Here is an 18,331-nt window from a genome sequence, read left to right as displayed (position 1 = left end):
TGGCGCGGAGCAGGGGGGGGGTCCCCGGGCGGGAACCGGGCCCGGCGGGCGGGCGGGCGGGCCCGGGGTTGCGCCGCGGCCCCTGGGGAAGCTGCGGGCCGGGGACCGGGGCCGGGGTGAGGCGGCCTCCGGCCCCCGCAGGCCTCTGCCATCTCCCCGCGCCGCAGGCTGGGGCTTTCCCGCTGGAAACGGGCGGGTGCGGGGGGAGCTGGGCTGCCGCGGCTGCAGCCGGAGCCTTCCCCGGCCAAGGAGAGCTGCTCCCCCCCCTCGCCCCGGAGGCGGCGGTCCGGGCGGTAAAGAGCCGGTCCCCGCACCGGCCGCGGTCCCCGGGGTGCCGGCCTGCCGTGACCTTGGGCGGCGGAGCCGGGGCCTGCCTTGGCGGGCGGCCGCGGGGAGCGGTGCTGCCTGCGGGGTTTGGCTGCTTCGCGTTCGGAGGCCGCCGCCGCAGCAGGGAACGGCGTCCGGGGCTGCGGGGGGGGCTGTGCCGGAGCTCCTTACGCCGGCTGATGCCTCTGTGTTGCCAGGTTGGAGGCTTGGATTCGCTTTGGAGGAACGGAGCGGTTGTCGCCTCGCTGTATCTACCAGCTGGTTTTAATCTGCTAGCGTTACTACAAGTCGGAAGGAAAAAAGGAGGGAAGGTACGTACGTATGGAATACCGGGGTAGTTTTGACTGAGGCTTAAATCTGGAAAGTGGCAACGTGCCCCTGTGGATCGGGAAACTAAACTTCCTCGGCGCTTAAAGCTCCCATGTTTTTATAGGCATCTCTGTCTTTATTTCTGCTGCCGAGCTTTCAGTGGGCATCTGTGGGTGATTTGGCATGTGCCCCCTTTGGGGACTGGCACAAGTTGATAAGCACTCGGCATGATGCAAGCGGCACGCGTGTTTTACTGAATACGGGCAATTGTTGCTCTCTGGTAATTCCCTTCATTCTCGGGCTGTCTCGCTGATCTGTTGCTCTTTTCTTCCTCTAAATGAGAAGCAAAACTGCAGAGTGCTATGTGAACGCTATCGAGGTATATGGGATAATGAAGTTTAACTTGGTCTTGGAGCCTCTGCTTTGAAATAACACCTAACATACTGTGGTTCAAATGAAACGGTTCAACTCTAACCACAATTCAGAAATAGCGTGTATTAGCGCCATTTATTACAAGAGTAGTGACTTTTTGGTTTTTAAACCCATTAACATTCAGATTTGTGCAACACATCTAAAATAGACTGGACATGCAAAGTTACTGAGTGACAGTATTTGGCCTACTGTTGGTTTTTAAGCTTTGGGAATAATAAATCTGCTTACAGACCAGCTTTCTTTAAAGCCTTGCTTGTATGCAAGTGTCTGTGCTTGTAATGTAAAAGTTGCATGAAGGATGTGGTTCATGCAGTGTGTTTTTTTTAATTATTCTGTCAATGTAGCCTACTGGAAATTACAATTCCCATTCGTATTACTCCAAAACATATTTTGGGAGGCAACAGACTTCAAAAGAAGCATTACAGTAGGTAGAAGAGTGAAAAACATTCTGTTTACTGATGTGCTGTGCTTGAAGCCAGGCTTGAAAGTCAATGAGGGGCTGATTCACGTGTGTTATATGTGTGTTTTTTAAGACTCGTGCAACTTTTTTGACAGCACTGCCAGCCAAGTCTCTCGCTCAGCAACATAGTTCTGAAACAGTGGGAGCTCTTTGGCTCAGTGATTTTACTCCAGATAAGCAAGCTTGTTTTAACTAGTCGCCCAGTGAAAGTACCTTGCTGCAGACTTGAGAACTGAATTAATTTGAATGTTTTATTTGAAAGTGTTGCCTTTGTATTTCTGCTTTCCAGCTGCCTTCCTGAGAGATGAGGTGTAATTCTTATTCATAATATGCTGGAGTGTGGGGGACTTGCACTGGGAACATGACAGCCAGAGAGTTCTAGATGTTCATTTCCTTTCTACTCATCTTCTGAGAGCCACGTAGAAATACCTAATGTGCCTGTATCATCATGAATACAGTTTTCTTAGCTGTTGTTCACCATGAGGAGAGCAATTCTCTGTTTTGCTTTATAGGTGGGGAGCTGAGACAAGGTGGGGGGGAAATATTCCTGCCAGCTAGCCTTAGACACCTGATGGAGGCTATGCTTCTATAATCAGTAGAAAGGTAATGCTCAGCACTGGTCCCTGGAGGTACTCTTTGCTTTTGTTGGAGAGATCCAGGGAGAGTAGAAGCTGGAAAGCCCAAGTACTCTGAAGCTAGGCAGTGATACTCCAGAGGAGTTGCCTAATGTGGCAAAGCCAGTCAGTCAAAATATGCTACGTCTCAGTCCTGGGGATGAGCATTTTCTGTCTCTCAGTGGTTTAAAACAAGCTAAATGGAAGAGTGGAAGTGAAAGCATTAGCGTGATGCTTTTGCCTGTCGGAGTTATTGTTGTAAATCATGTATTCTTCATCTGTCTCTTCCCTCAGGAGACAAATATCTTGACACCTGCTAGGAAACAGGAGACTTCACTCTGAAGGAACTGATAAACAGGTGTGAAGCATGAGGATCAACTCTGCTATTCAGGCTGCTATTGACCTCACAGCAGGAGCTGCAGGTAATGCTGGAGAGAACTTAATTGCACAAAACTTTTGAGGGACAGTTTTAATAGCTTTGACAAACATAAGAGCAGTTTCCTGTTGCTATAAAAAGCCTTGCCTTCTGTATTTTAAGGATATGGAGGTGAAGCAGCTGACCTCAGCCAGCGTGGTAACTGCATCACTATTGTTCGTCCCTGGCAAAACCCCTGCCACACAGTGAGGGTGTAACCCTTATTTCAGACTAATGATTTTCTAGAAGGAGGCTTAAGTTTCAGCATTAGTTCTCAGGCTTACATGAGTTTAAGAATCAGTCACAAGTAGAGTTTTGGAATGAACTCGAACAGTGTGTGACTGATTGAGGTGCTGCTTTTGTCACAGGAACCCTCTCATGTAAATGGGCAAGAGGCTATTGGAAGGGATATTGGCTCAGACAACATCCCAGTGTGAATCTTTAAAAGCTGGGAAGCTTAGTAGTAGGACTGATGATGATGATGAACTCGGTTAACTAACTTCCACATTGGTCTGGTCTGTGCTATAAAGTTTTACTGGACCAGTTGTGACAGTCACAAATGTGGAAACAGTTGCTTGGTCTCGGTGACGTTACCATGTTGGTAGTGTCTGTGGCTGAGGGATGAATTGGTTTAACTCCACCAGGGAAAAAAGGGTCTTTTTGATGTTTCAAAGCTGACTGTGTTTAGACAAATCTTTCCTTCCACCTTTTCTGTGTAATGTACTGTTGTAACCAGTTTAAACAATTTAATGTTTTTCTTCCCATACAATAACTATTACAGTCAGTCCTTTTATGATGGTGTTAATGCTGCAAATATGACAGTATTAATGGTGTTACATGCATTCAAGGGTAGTTATTTGAGGTCATTTGTCAGAGTGGAGTTAACCTTACTGCAGTGAGAAGGCAAGGAGTGACAGATAACATAAGTCCCGTGTGGCACCTTTGTAAAGCATTTAATCTGCCACCACATTTTGCCCAGTGAATAGCTGCTTTGTTAGCCTTTGCAAAATATGTTATTGACTAGACAACACCCTCTTTCCCTGCAAGGGAAGAGGGGTGTTTCTGCTCTTACTCCTTTGCTGCCTTAGAAAACATAAGTTCGTTAGTCTGTTTTTTCTCCTTGGGTTTTGGGTCCTCAGTAAAGAATAGCTGTTATATCTGCTCTATTTCCCAAAGTAGCAACTTAATATCTGTGCAGTTCTTCATGGTTTTGTGGGTGATACCGGGTGCTTAAACGGGATGTGTGATTGCTTTCCTTCCAGGTACTTCAGCTCAGGAGTGCCGCTGTTAACATCCAGGGCAGTGGAGCACTCTGGCTTAGGAAGTTGTCTTTCTGGGTTGAAGCCTGGTCTCTCTCATCTTAGCTACTACAAGAGCTGGAAACTAGCATTAGCTTAGAAATCCATTGCTTACTGATACTGTTCCATGCCTGCATTCAGGCTGAAAGGGCATGCACTTGAGGTTTGCCTGCTTTTTGGCAGGAGAGCTTAGAGGATCTTGGAGCTAATTATGCTCTTTTTTTATCTGGTACAGTTCTCCTTCAGTTAAGATGAAGGAATTCAGACCTTTTTCAACATGACCTCACTAATCCTAAATCATTGTTCTCATTTTCTTCTTTGCTACTTCTGTTGTGATGGATAGTTTTACTGTTCCTCTAGTATTTATTTCCCATATTCTTTCCACATACTTGCTTCGTATTGCCTATGTTCATTGGTAGTGCTCGTTTCTGAGTTACATGTGTCTCTGTACCCTTTAGAAAGTGTGTTTAACTAGCCAAACAGCTAGTTCCTCCAGCAAATGTGAAACCTAGTTTTACCTTCCTCCCCAGATACAGTCTTGACTAGCTGATAAGTAATGACATATTGGGGCAAGTAAATTCTGAACAGGAATAAATAAGTCATTTAGCTGCCTGTGGGTCAGTCCTTTGCTGAGGATCTGAGCAACCTCTAATCGCTTCTTTGACTAAGTAAGACTCTTTTCCTCAGTGTTCCCATGTTATTATTAGGACCACACTTGTCTAAATGTTCAAGGAGTGCTCACTTTCTGGTTTGTTTTGGGGTTTTTTTAGACTCTTTACTACTGGCTGGAAGAACTATTTTTTTCTTTAGTATTTTTGATATTAACTGGGACTCTTGGTCTTTACCTTGAGGTAAAGTTCATTGCTGTAGTTTACTGGGCTTCTTGTGCCACCTCCAATGACAGTATAAGGAGAGCTTTTTCTCTTTTTGGAACAGCCATTCACAGTCAACTTCCCATTTTTCAGCTTTGCATTGCCAAGACCATTCCTGGTTTTCTTGGGCTTCTTCCAACAGCCATTATCTTACTGCATGTGGATGTTTTAGGTTTACCTTTACACAGGAACCTAGCATTTGTCCTGTAGATTAATATCTACCTGACTTGCCTGCAAGTAGCATTGGCTGAGCCTTTCCAGCTCTGCTCTTCTCTTCATCTGGGGCTTACATGGATGTTACTGGTTTGAGCCAGCTACTTTCCTTGGTTATCCCTCCCAGAGCAAGAAGCTCTTCATGCTTCCTTGCATGATTTGCTCTGAAGCTTTTAATGATGCATCTGGTTGAGAGTGAGGTTTTATGGCAGGTAGATCTTCAAGTTCCTCTTAAAGGCCTGAAGTACCTCTTTGCAGAGGAGCAACAACAATATAACAGAAATGTGTTTGCAAAGAGTAAAATCAATTGAAAATAACCCTGGTTAAACAAACACTTGCTTATTCTTGTCCCCAGTTAGAAGAAAAATAAATAATCTTGGTCAGATTCACATGTTTGTTTCTATTTCAGTTTCCTTATCTGCATTTACAGATAATTATTTCTGTTTTGTAGCTGAAAAAACATCTTGTTAATTTGCCCTCTTTAAGGTATATGCATGTCAGCTGTGCTTGGGTTAAAGATCAGCTTCTGTTTTAGGATGGTGGTTCTCTTGCTAAAAAAGCAAACCCATAAAGCCTATATAAGGTACACCTATCGTATGCTTCCTGTTAGGTATTGGCTTCTAACAGATTGCTGTCAGTGTTCACTGGCATTTCTTACTGAACAAGTGTAACATTAGCTCTTTCTGCAGACTACTGAATTGAGTTAGAGCTTGTGGAAGGACACTGCACTGTGGGCAAAGTGGTTATTGATGACACTGATGGAAATATCTCACAAGTTTTCAGGGCATTGACCTTGCAGTTCAGTTTGAAAAAGATAAGATGTTATGTAACTTTGCCCTTTTGTCCTTTTTCAGCTTATACTGGACACTTTCTTCCAGTATGTGGGAATAAGTGTACATAAGAATTACCTGGAGTTTTAAAGTAAAGGGCTTGAGTCATTGATTATCATTTTATAATGCATCATCAGTTTTAGCACTCTCAGCAGTGTTCCTCTCGTCCTGGAGGAATCTTTGTCTCACTTGATTACAAATCTTTCAGGTTTTTGTTATTATTGGAACGTAAAATCAGATGACTTATGAACCACTGTGTTAATGAGCAATGGAAAATGTTGCTTAACTCATTAACACGAGCGGCTTGATTGCAGAACAATACCTCTAATTCAGTACCCGTTTATGTAAGTGAACTGATTCATTTTGATGCTTGCTTTTAGTAAGGTAAAAGAATGTTTAATGAGAATCAAGCTGTTACTGCTCTTGCACCTGGTTTTTTTTTTTTTGTTTTTTTTTCCCCTTCCTTCAGGTAACTAAATTCACCACTGAATTGATGCCATTGTGCTAAAATCAGTGCACTTGTCTTTCCCTGCAGAGATTTAATTCATCTTTGCTTTCTGCTTGATTTTCCTAATAGTGCCGTTTGTGTACAAGTGTTTCAGTTGTGATAACCTTCAGCCACCCTCTTAACTTCCACTGCTTGCTTAGGTGGGACAGCATGCGTGGTGACTGGCCAGCCCTTCGACACCGCAAAGGTGAAGATGCAGACATTCCCCAACATGTACAGAGGAATTGTTGACTGTTTTGTGAAAACCTATAAGCAAGTGGGGTTTCGAGGCTTCTACAAGGGAACTACACCAGCACTTGTAGCCAACATCGCGGAGAACTCCGTTCTGTTCATGTGCTATGGATTTTGCCAACAAATTGTGAGAAGAATTGTTGGAGTAGACAGGAAAACAAAGCTCAGGTTAGTAATAGAAATCTGTTTCATATTTAAAAATAACTAAATGAAAAATCCTGTAACTGCTGCTTGCAAATACTGTATTGTCAGGGTGCAGCTGATGTCCCAGGTCCCCCTCTGCCAGTATGCAGTGTAGTAAGTTTTGGAATATAAACCTTTGTGCTAGGAAATGGTGTCTAACTACAACAGAGCCATTTACTTGTCACTGCAGCTGGCTGGCTTAGATAATCAGAACTTAACTGGAATATTCAAGACCTGGTATGTTTTTACCAAAGGAACTGAGCATTGCAACACCTGAAAGTTAGTATTCCCTTGATCTCTAGGCAATTCTGATTTTGCAGGGGAGGTAGTGGCTCTTCTTACAGGGATGCATACTAAGGGGAAAGACACTTTTTTAATACTGCCTTGCTTTTAAAAAAATTATTTGAGTTTCAAAAGCTTGAATGTAATGGTAGTTAGACCAAAGGTCTAATTTTGCACAGTGTGTTGTCTACAGCACTGGCAGTAAGTGGTTGCCTAAAGAATGAAAAAGAAGAGAGGGAAGTGTCTAATACTTCCTTAGTCCTGTGCCAGGCTGTGTTATCAGTTGTTGATCCTGGTGTGATCCAGTCAGTGACCTTGGATCTCTTTTGAGGCACTTGTCCAGTCTCCTCTCAAATTCTTTTAAGTTTCTTGCATCTGCAGTATGCTTTGGCAGGGAGTTCTGCAGGTGATAGTCATTAATTCTGTAACTGGAAGAGGCAGTCGATCCTTAGCCATGGTCTCCATGCTATATGGGATTTTGCAGACCTCTGTCCATTGCTTCATGCCCCTCTTCCCCACCTGAGTCTTTTCCTAGGTGGAAGGATCCCAGCTCTCCTAGTCAGTGAGCACTCCAAAGCTGTTCCTTTAGCTGTCCTTGCTGTCTTTCCCTGAAACTCTTGTAATTCTAATGTGTCTGGGGTTTTAGCTTATGAGACCAGAGCTGTGCAGAGTATTCAGGGTGTGATCAAGTCATGGATTTATGCACTGGCGTAATGATCATAATCTCTTTCTAGCTAGGATGGCTTTTCTCCAGGTGCATCACTTGAGCTGTCAGTGGTCCAGCAGTCTCAGTGTGCCTTACCATTACGCATTTCTCAAGGTATGTCTTCTGTGCAGCACTGAGAGTAGCTGCACCTTCTCCATCCTTCTGCTGCCCCATAGTGTGTAAAAGACTTCTCATAACTGTCCTAACTCCATTCATTCAAAGAGTGATGCAAGGTTAACGACGGTCAGCTTTTTGTTAATATCTTTGTTCTGCCTCTGTTGCCTCTGTCTCCAAATGGAAGTAGCTGGGGGGGCCATGATTCTGCATTTGAGATCTCTGACATGGCATGGGTAGCTACGTGAGTGCAAGGCAAGTATCTAAAAGTGGCATTAAGTGGGGTGTGCTCCTATCACATGTTAAGATGTGCTGTATCTTAAGATTGAGGCCTGCTGTGAGGGAATATGAAGTGATGAAGAAACAAATTATATTAATTGCTCTCTACTTGTATTCTCTTTCACTGTCTTCTGGAAGTTGAGACAGAACTGTTTTCACCTTTTTTTATTGCTTTCTTAGATCAGGGGGTTTCTGCTTGCTCAGCTTACAGACCCCTTATCTTTTCCTACCCACTAAAATGTAGGAGGGAGGCCTACCAACAGCATGCTTTGCTTCTTAACCATCTTTTGCAATCTTCCTGGGAGGTAGACCACAGACTTGCAGAAGTCCTAGGATCATCTCTTCAAGTGACTGAGACAGCATGTTTATGGTGTATGTAGGGGAGGTAGTGCAGAAAACTTTCAAATAGTATATATATAGGTGTACTACTCCATATCTTTGGCGTAGGATACAGAATGGGAATGCAATCTGAGTATGTAGCAATAGCATGTGCCTCTGACATCTGACCCTTCTTTCCTTGGTCAGGTAATGGTATTTTTCAGAGCCAGGATGGCTGTTTAATACTTTGTTGATTGAATAGCAAATAGTGTGACTGCACAGCTCTACTAGGACAAAACACTTAAGGATTTAAGTTAACTTGAAAGATTTCTCCCTTGGTGCTGCTCCCTTGATCTCTTCATCTGGATCATTGTGGGGGCATCTTACAAGGTATGAGAGAATTGTATTGACATGGTCTGCAGTGGTGCCCTGAGTACATGTAGTCTGTCCAAGACGTCTCCACTCATTCTTATTGTGGAAGAGTCAAGAAGTCTTTGTAGTGTGCTGTAGGGGAGGGAAGAAACCCTGATGAGGGTAACCTCCAGACATGACAAGTAAAGAACTATAATTACCTTCATTGCCTCTGCTGTTTAAAAACTGTCATACCGTCTTAGCCTGAAGAAGAAAATGCATCAAGTCACAAACTGAGGTGAACCTCACCATTTTTCTTACCCATATGTAGGCAATTGCTTCTCACTTTTTCATTATTTCATGATGCTTGAGATTTCTCAAAGCCAGCTATAATAGTTTGGTTTTGTTTTAAGTTACCTTTTCAGTCATACCTTTAAATGGCTTAAGAATAAGCTTGCCTAGTGTGCCTGTGTTTAGGGATACCCTGGTCAGTGTGTGAAGCCTTGCAAAACTGTTACAAGGACAGTTACAAAACAACACTTTCTAGTTAAGAGGACATGCCCCTGATGCCTGTGTCAAAAAGAAAACAAATGGTGAGAGAAATGCTAAATTCTATTTATCTTTTAACATCCATTTAGTTCAACCAAACTGATTTCATTCCATGCTAAAGTCTAAACTGAGACAACCAAATTGAAAGAGAAGTGCTAAATTCTGTTTGTCTTTAAATGCCCGTTTAGTCTAACCAAACTGATTTCGTTCTGTGCCAAAGTCTAAACTGAGAGAGCTATTATCCTTGTTCACCTCAGTTTGACTTTCTCATTACGTGACTAGTCATCTTCAGCAGGTTATTTTCTTTGAAAAAACAAGATAAATGCCTTTTATAGAAGCAGCAGCAGTGTAAGAGTAGAAAGATTCTTGCTCCTGTGATGTGTGATCAAAACTCTGCCATCCAGAAAAAATACTGAGTTAGGTATTTGGAGTTGAGAGGGAACTTGAACAGAATTCAAGGCTTATCACTTCTACAGTGAGGTTTCCTATATTAAAGACCAAAGCCTAAATAGCAGGTCTAGTTGAATTTTTATATGTAGAATTAAACATCAACAGGCAAAAGTAGAGAAGATCTGAATTATGGCTAAATCTAGTCCTTTATGTATGTGTGTCAGAATTCTTTTCATCTGATAGCATCTGGGTTTTTTCTCTCTTGAAGGAGGAAGGATCCTGTGCATGCCTTAGTGCATAGTTAGGAAGCACCTCTTCCATGTTTTCTTATCCTAATTCTTTAACGTGTAGCCTTATTGCCTTGCTCTAGCTCATAGCTTAATGACTGCAGGGCTCAGCCACATACTGTATTTTTAAGTCTGCCTTGCTCTGTCTTGAGCTTTAGTGGGTTGCAGTTCAGATCCCTGTTAATGCCAAGCTGTGTGCTGCAAGATGGTTGTGCAATCAGTGTTGCCATTTCTTTCTTGCTGCAATATTATTCAGTTGCTGCTCTGCAGGCAGTTACTGATTTCTTCCACTTTGACAGTTCTTGTCACTGCCATATCTGAATATGTCAAAAGCTTTGCTTCATGTCACAACTTTAGTTCCATGATGCTTCTGTAAGGTGAAAAGTTAGTCTCTGATACTATAGATGTTTGCCCTGTGCCCAGCAGGTTTATACCTCTCCCTTGTATGCAAAGAAATTCTATGTAGCTGTGAGGTCAGTTTTGGCTGTGCTGACTCCCCAGGTTCTGAAAGAAGAGAGAAGCTCTGCTTGTTCTGTGCTATGGTGCAGCTCCTGTCCAACACACCAGTGTCTGTAGGAGCCCATTTAAAGTGTATCATAAAGCAATATGGTCCTGGAGTTACCAGCCTTTTGAGGCCTGGCAGTTTAGCAGCCCAGACTTTGCAATATGTTTAAAAATCACCACAAAGTAAGCCCTGGTTTTGGAATACTGTGAGTCAGTGCAGGTTACGGTGCTGTCTTGTTCAGGGGTGGGGTTTATGTTTGCACTATCTGATTCACATGGTTCCGTTCATGGCAACACATCTGTAGAAAGATGTGGTCCATTGTGCCTTGCTTTCAGATTTCTCACATCTTCCACTGAAAACCTGTATTAATACTACTGAGGTGAATTTGAAAACGTTGACACCTGTATGAGGTGATTATTGCTCCTGTTCTCTTTGAGGAAGTAACTAGTACCCCAAAGTTGCCCAGTAAAACAAGTGTATGGAAATCTTTATAGAAGCCAAGAAGGGGAAGGTTTGATAGTGTTTATTCTGCTGCAGTCACTAAAGTATAGCAAAAAGGATAAAGGTTGCAACATATCTTATTGGGTGTCAAAAGCATGTATTTGAGTTGTATATGAAGATGGAATGAGCTAGGTTTTTCATCTCCCTAGTTCAAGTAACTGCCCTTTTCCCTTGAGACTCTTTCCCCAAGACTGTCTGTCAGTGTTTCTTGATGACATTTAGAGTAGGGGTTCAGGAAGCTGATTGCTGGTGCAGTGGGTCCACTGCGCTGACAGTCAGTGCCCAAATACCTTCTGCAGTTTCTCTCTTGCAGTGATCTGCAGAATGCTGCTGCAGGCTCCTTCGCCTCTGCCTTTGCCACCCTCGTCCTCTGTCCCACAGAGCTGGTGAAGTGCCGGCTGCAGGCCATGCATGAAATGCAGTTGTCAGGAAAGATAATCCAGGGACATAAGTAAGTATATACCCTGCCCAGAATCTCTGAAACCCTTTTATATGTATTCAGTATTTTTAATTCTCTATTGGCTCAGTGTCACATTTGTAGTGCACTGTTAACCAGAGAGGAGTTGTGGCTGGGAGGGTCGCAGTCTGGAGGTCTTTCTGGTACTGGTAAAGCTGGATGCCAGTGAAGGGTTCCCAGCAGGATCTTGTTCTAAGTCTTACTTGAATTCTGTTGTCTGCACAATGGGTCTAACCCTTAATTGTTGCTGCAGTTGCCTACTGTTCTGTAACCTTCTCATTATCTGGCTATTAAGCATCACTAACTGGATCAACCTCTCTCTCAGTACAGTTTGGTCAGTAGTGAAGGGTGTTATTCAAAAGGATGGTCCCCTTGGATTTTACCGTGGCCTATCAAGCACTCTGCTGCGGGAAGTCCCAGGCTATTTCTTCTTCTTTGGAGGGTATGAACTGAGCCGGACATTCTTTGCCTCTGGGAGATCAAAAGATGAATTAGGTATGGTGCCTCTCTTTCCAGGTGGATTTTAGCATGCTGTCATGGGGGACATAAAGGGGGGTGGTGGGGATTTTTTCCCTGAACATACACTAATGATGCACAGCAGTTGTAAAATACATGTAAAATGAAGGAAACTGGACATACTAAATATGGAGGTCTGCATTTTCTGTACTTATAGTAATGAATTATTGAAGTGACCACTTTCCAGTGGAGCAGGATGTATTAAATGGAAAATAAATAGCGAGCTTACACTAATACTGCTAAACTACTTAAATATCTGACCCTACAGTGTAACACAATTATTTCATTTCAGCAGCTGTTCAGAGTGATTTTTTTTTTGAAGTCTTTAGCTGTATTCTCTTGAACAGTGTGTTCAAGTGTATGCTGACCGTTTGATGTAATTACAATGATGGTAAGAGAACACTGAGATTGAAAATTAGACATGAAAAAATGAGGAGATGGCCAGAATAAAGATTGCTTGTCTCTTGCTGAAAGACTGAATGGCAATACTTTGTCTTGGTGGGAGTTAGGATTTTAGCTGCATGCATTCTGGTCTCTGTTGCAAAATATTTCTAAACATCTTATCTGAAACAAAATGAGGTTACATTGTGAAAAATGACTGATCACAAAGTAATTTCACTGTACCAAATAAATCTCTATATAGGTGATTAATGGCACTATGTGATGTTACTCTAAGCCATTTCACAATTAGCCTTAGAAAGTGATTACAAGTGTGAAAGGGGTGGAGTTAATTTAGTTAATACACCCAAACCAGCATTCCAAGTTATGCTTTTTTAGCATGGCCAATAATCTAAGGGGCTAAGAGGCACTCCTTATAACCTTTGAGCTTCTGGTTAGACTTGTAACTTACCAGTGGCTTAGAACTAATTTACAGGTTTGTGGGAGAGCAGAAACTGCTCTTTTGTCATAAGCAGGTTCCTCTGTGTTCCTCCTTGACTTCTGTAGATTAAGTAATGTGATACTTATGTTGGTTAATATTTTGTGGTGTGTATAAAAGCTTATTTCTTAACTTTAGGTCCCATTCCTTTGCTACTAAGTGGAGGTTTTGGAGGCAGCTGTCTGTGGATTGCTGTGTATCCTGTGGACTGTGTCAAATCTAGAATTCAGGTTCTTTCAATGGCTGGAAAACAGGCAGGCTTTATGGGAACATTTGTAACTGTTGTAAGAACTGAAGGTGAGTATGCAGTTTATCAGATGAATCTGTAGGCCTGCAGATTGAAATCTATACCCTCCAATACCAGAAAGTGCTTAAGAAACCTAGTCCAATGATAAGGTGTTAGAGACAGACAATAACTGTTTCTAACAAATATTGATGCTTCATGTAGTTTGGAAAGCTTTGAATCTAGAAACTGAGGCATGGCAGATGCAGTATGTCTCTTAGTTCAGGAGACAATTCACTTAAAGCTAACAAAAGCTCAGTGTGCACTAGAAGTAGATAATGGAATGAGCTCCACTACCCATGGACAAACCTATACATGAAAATTGAAGGAACTGGTTGAGTCAAGTACAGAATTTTTCTTCACCTCTAGAAGTTAATATATGGCTGACTGAGGGCTGTTTGATAAATCAATCCTATCTAGCCTGGCAACTTGGGGCATTTACCTCAGTGTCTCACCTCTGGAAAAGGCCTGCACCAGGCACTTGAAGGTGGTATAAGAATGTACATGGCAGCAGATGGGAATCCTGGCCCTGTTGCTAGGGGAGGTACTCACTGGAGCTGGAGTCTGATTTGGGGCACAGCTCCAACAGGGTCCTGCTGTTCTTTCTGGCCCCTTGGCTGCTGTGGTACAGCTGCTGTGTATCCTCAGGTGACCAAGGCAGCCTTGTGAAGACCCTGTCATACCTGAGATAAGCTTCTACCATAAGCACTTAAATGGCTAAACTTGTGTTAGAACTCCAGATACTCCTTCTCTATTGATATCCAGCAACACTGTGGTTGGCAGCTACACCAGTGAATTCAGCTCTCTGTGTGTGTGCCCCTCTAAGCAGAAGCATTTTACTTCAGTATCCTTTGAAGGTAAAAGCACAGTGGTTGATGCAGATAGGCTGTTTAATAAATTGCTGACTGGCTCTGATTTCATTTCCAGGTGTACTTGCCTTGTATTCTGGACTAAAACCAACTATGATCCGTGCATTCCTGGCTAATGGGGCACTGTTCCTTGCCTATGAGTATAGCTGGAAACTTATGATGAAACAAATGGATTCTTACTGATACCTTCTAGCAGCTGGAGAAGAAAAGGTTGTTTAAGGATCATTTAAATAAACGATCAAAAAGCTGTAGATCACATCATGGCCTGAGCAGGGCCAAATCAGTGACCTAATTTTAGGAACTCAGCTCCAGTTTAGGATTTATAATGTTTTTAAATTCAGGTGATTTCATAGATGTGTACATGCTGCTTGAACTGGACCAGCAGAACTATCACCATCTGGCAGATTCTGCACTGGTGGGTACATTGCATGTCATAAATGTATTTTCCTGACCTGTAATGGTGCTAAAAAAGAATTCTCTTGAACTGTGGGGTTTAATGTAACATGCAGTAGTAGGCTGTGACTTAAGGCAAAGCACTGTTAAAGTCTGTGCTGTGATGGTGGACTTTCCCAGTTGTTGCTGGCAAGTGCCTGATTCAAAGTAACAGCAGTCCTGTCTAATCTTGCTGAAATGGCTGACACACACATCCCTCAGCTAGACCCCTGCCCAGCTCCCTTCTGTGACTTGCCAAGGTCATGGCAGTTGGTGTCTGACTTGTATACCCTGTCCCAGTGAATGGGGCTTTATAAATGTAGGAAGTGTTCACCCTCTACCTTGTACTGGTATGACTTAGAGCCTGAGATATGCCTGTGTTTGAGATAAAAACATATAGTTACTAGGTTTGAGTCCATGCAGAACTTCATTATTTTCTGAATCCTTTCAAGAAGTGATAGAATATGCTAAGCACCACTGAATTAAGCACTTAACATAAGGGAGACTGCTGGAAATAGCTGCTGGCTCTGGGCATGGAACTGTAACTTTGTGCAGGCTCCTGTCAACATAAATGAGTCTATGTGCTTGAAGGAGAAGCTGAAGAGGAGCAGAAAGCCAGAACTGAGTTCTTAAAGACAACTCACACCATGGTCTCCATAGTGTAGCACACACTTACTTGGCCAGGAGTCCTGCCACTTCCTGCATCTCTTCAGCTGAGTGGAAAAAGCTGGTATGACTGGGTAGTTTGTATCACCTTCAGGCCTTGAAGGCATGCCTGCTTGGTCATGTTACTTGATTAAACATGCAGTTTGTTAGTATTACTCAAAATGATGCAGTAATGCCTATTTCTAGATGCTACTTCTATTCTTGAAGTAGGATGTTCTTTATACAAACATGCTCTGCCTTGTAAGAAGCAGCTATTGCCTATCCTGGGAGAAAGCAAAGCAGGTCTCAGAGCAACACAGTTCATGACTCAGGCTTGGAGTTGCACAGAGGGATGTTGCCTGTGTGCTGTAAGTGACAACCCACCCTTGTGGAAGGCACAGACAGCTCTTTGACCCACCAAGTTCATCAGAGCTACATAGAGATGAACAACCTCTCACAGCAACCACAGTTCACCAGTGACTGACAAGTCACAGCTGGAACAGCTTTGTTTTGCACATTACAGCTTCCCTTTCAGATCCCAGAAACAGGAAAAAGCTTTAGGCCTAGATGAAAGCATCTCAGTACTTACTGCCTCTTGCAGTGAAGCCAGGGTGCACTCCAGTGCCCTGTTACAGCCTCTTTGATGAGAGGTTCCACAAATGCTTTTTGCTTCCCCAGCCTTCACATGCAGCAGGAACCATTCATCTCCCTTTCATACACCTATGAGATAAGGCAGTTAAAGCAGGGCATGGCTGAAGAATCTTCAGTGTCTGTTGCACCTATTTACCTTGATGGACTGGTACACTAGGGGCAGTAATACTGTGCATCATCAGTACTTTAAAAGGAATTTATACCAAATGTTTAAATCATTCAGGTAGGAGGGTGAAGCTTTAAGAGTTGTTAGACTTGCCCTTCTCAAAATTGTCTAGCCAAGAGAAATAGTATATTTGTACATGTTTCTAATAGTTATGAAAAGGTGAGGACTGACTCCACATCAGTGGAATACTTCAATCTATTTCTTAGATTTGTCTTTGCTTTCATTTTTTAAAGCTCATGGTAGCAGTTTTTAATACAAAAGTTGAAGCTTCAAGAGAAGCAGGATATTTAGAACTGAACCTACAGCAAGAAGCTGATGACTAAGATAGACATGCATTTTGCTAGTTTAACATCAACTTCTGAAGGAAGCAGTAATTTTTTCCATGCACAGCTGCTTAAGCTGTAGACATGTATCAGTTGTTCAGCTAAGAACTTCATAATGCTGGTATAGGAATTCATGGGAATAAAGTTTGATTTGATTAACTGAGTGCCTGGCTATTACTTATATAACACCACTTAACAAACTTGTCTAGCTGAGAGCAAAGATAAGATAGGTTGAAGTCAGTGTCACCACCCCTCCAGAATTAAAGGAAAAAAGCTTTCTACAATCAATGAATGTGTAAAGTCCTCAGAACTGAAGCAAAGCACCAGCTGTGACACAACTGGAGATTTCACATAATCTACTATGGAAAATAAAGCCCATAGTACAGACCTTGGCCTGGTGCTTTGTTAGTACCAAAGTCAGTTCCAATATTAAGGTTCAACTCAATGTCCAAGTTTCTAGACTACTGATTATCCTGATTGATACACACTAAGGGTAGGTTTCCTGCCCAGAGTCCCCAACAGGTCACCTAAATGGCACATCTGTAAGTGATGAGTATCCATTACCCCAAAGGCAGAGAAGGTCAGTGCTGCAGAGAATTCAGGAACTATTGTTACCATCAGAGCAGCAGTGCTTGGATGTCTTAAGAATGTATCTCATACAGCTGGTTTGTTACTCATTCCTGCTTATCCAATAGTTTTTACTTAACTGTATGCTTCAACTAGAAAAATCTGACTCCTGTTGCTACAGCCTTCACTGCTGTTACAGAAGATTAGCTTACTCCATAAGCAGGAGGAAGGTTCACATCAACAGCCCTACAAGCTATTAGCAAGGGCAGCCTAGGACAGCAATACCAATTGCCCAAGATAAGCCAAAAGGAACTTAGTCATCAGTCACCTCTAGCTGCAATGAAATAGCATCCTCTTCCAGGTCCTGGTACACACAGTGCAGACACACAGGCCATAGCTGCCTTCTTGCTCCATCACCCTCTAGTGCTGCAGCCTTGGTCTCACTCCTGTCCAAGTGGGTACCTCCTCCTCCTTTCCTCAGGCCAGAGATGCAGGGGTTCCATTAACTTTGCCAGCTCCCCTTAACCTTGAGAGGCAGTTTACCAAGTCTGTGTGCAATAACGCAGGCAGCCTTTGAAACAACACTACAGTTTGGGGAGCAGCACACCTGTGCAGCAGAGGCTAGGCTGCAGTAGCAGGCTCTGGAGCCAATAAATGAGACAGTTCTGACCTTCTGCTCATACCTCTCACATCTGTCAGACAGCTGTGGAATACCACATCCAATTCCATGTTCCCCAGTACAAGAAAGGCAGTGACATATCAAAGCAAGCCAGGCAGAGGACAATGAGGGCAGATGGTGGAGAGAACTGTAACAAAGCTAAGGAGAGAACTTAGTGCTGCCTGCAGTTTCCTTGTTCATGGGAGGGGACAGAGCCGGGCCCTTCGAGAGACATACAGGGGCAGGACGAGAGTCAGCCGCCACAATTCAGAACACAAGGAAATCCCAACCAGGAAGGAAGAGCAGTTGTAAGGTTAAGGCTTGTGTGAAACCCCTATCCTTGGAGATCTACGGATCTGAACTAGGTTGTGTGAGCCTGTTCTACCTGGGCCCATTTTGCACAGGAGTTTGGACTACACGACCTCCAGGTACTTCCACACAGTATCCAAGTGACCCAGGCTCACTCTATCCTGTAGCTAAAACTGCAAACAATTGGTGGAACGCTTTTTTTGTCATTGAAGACAGGTTTCAACCTCCACACTTGAAGTACAGTGCTGACAGAAGCAGCTTCCAACTCTGTGGGAGTTTTCAAACAGCCCGGTTCCTAAATACCAAGTAATTACACAGCAATAGCAAAACTCGAGTCCACACATGTACTTCATAGTATGCCACTACCCCCAAGTAAGCACCTGGAAAGTATGAGATCTCTCTGCCTACTCTGTTAGCTAGTTATTAGCTATGGAAAGCTATGTCAGTCCCCTTCCGCTCATAGTGCCTAACAATAAGAAGACTAAAGAAGCAACAGAACCAAGCAGCTAACCTCAATACACTTCCCATCAAGGAAGGCTTGAACAGTCTCCACAGAAGACCCATACTGCTGAGAACAGCTGGAAGCAGAATAAGCATTGTCTGT

At 43.2% G+C, this 18,331-nt stretch overlaps 1 protein-coding gene across 2 annotated transcripts; it reads left to right on the top strand.

The window, feature by feature from the left end:
• Positions 1–277: 277 nt before the first annotated feature.
• SLC25A15 (solute carrier family 25 member 15) lies at positions 278–16,338 on the top strand. Of its 2 annotated transcripts, XM_049815701.1 has the most exons (8): positions 278–638; positions 2,437–2,564; positions 6,419–6,677; positions 7,713–7,794; positions 11,298–11,425; positions 11,757–11,926; positions 12,963–13,121; positions 14,035–16,338. In XM_049815701.1, the coding sequence occupies exons 2-8, from the start codon at positions 2,510–2,512 to the stop codon at positions 14,157–14,159; spliced, it is 978 nt and encodes a 325-aa protein (XP_049671658.1). In that variant the 5' UTR covers positions 278–638; positions 2,437–2,509; the 3' UTR covers positions 14,160–16,338. The 2 variants fall into 2 exon arrangements, with proteins under 2 accessions (XP_049671658.1, XP_049671659.1); XM_049815702.1 differs by lacking the exon at positions 7,713–7,794 and having other exon boundaries at positions 281–638; positions 11,288–11,425.
• Positions 16,339–18,331: the final 1,993 nt, after the last annotated feature.

Source organism: Accipiter gentilis, chromosome 13, assembly GCF_929443795.1.
Source record: "Accipiter gentilis chromosome 13, bAccGen1.1, whole genome shotgun sequence".
Lineage (NCBI taxonomy): Eukaryota > Metazoa > Chordata > Aves > Accipitriformes > Accipitridae > Astur > Astur gentilis.
Note: the sequence above shows the minus strand (reverse complement) of the source record. Positions and strands in the feature narration are given on the sequence as shown.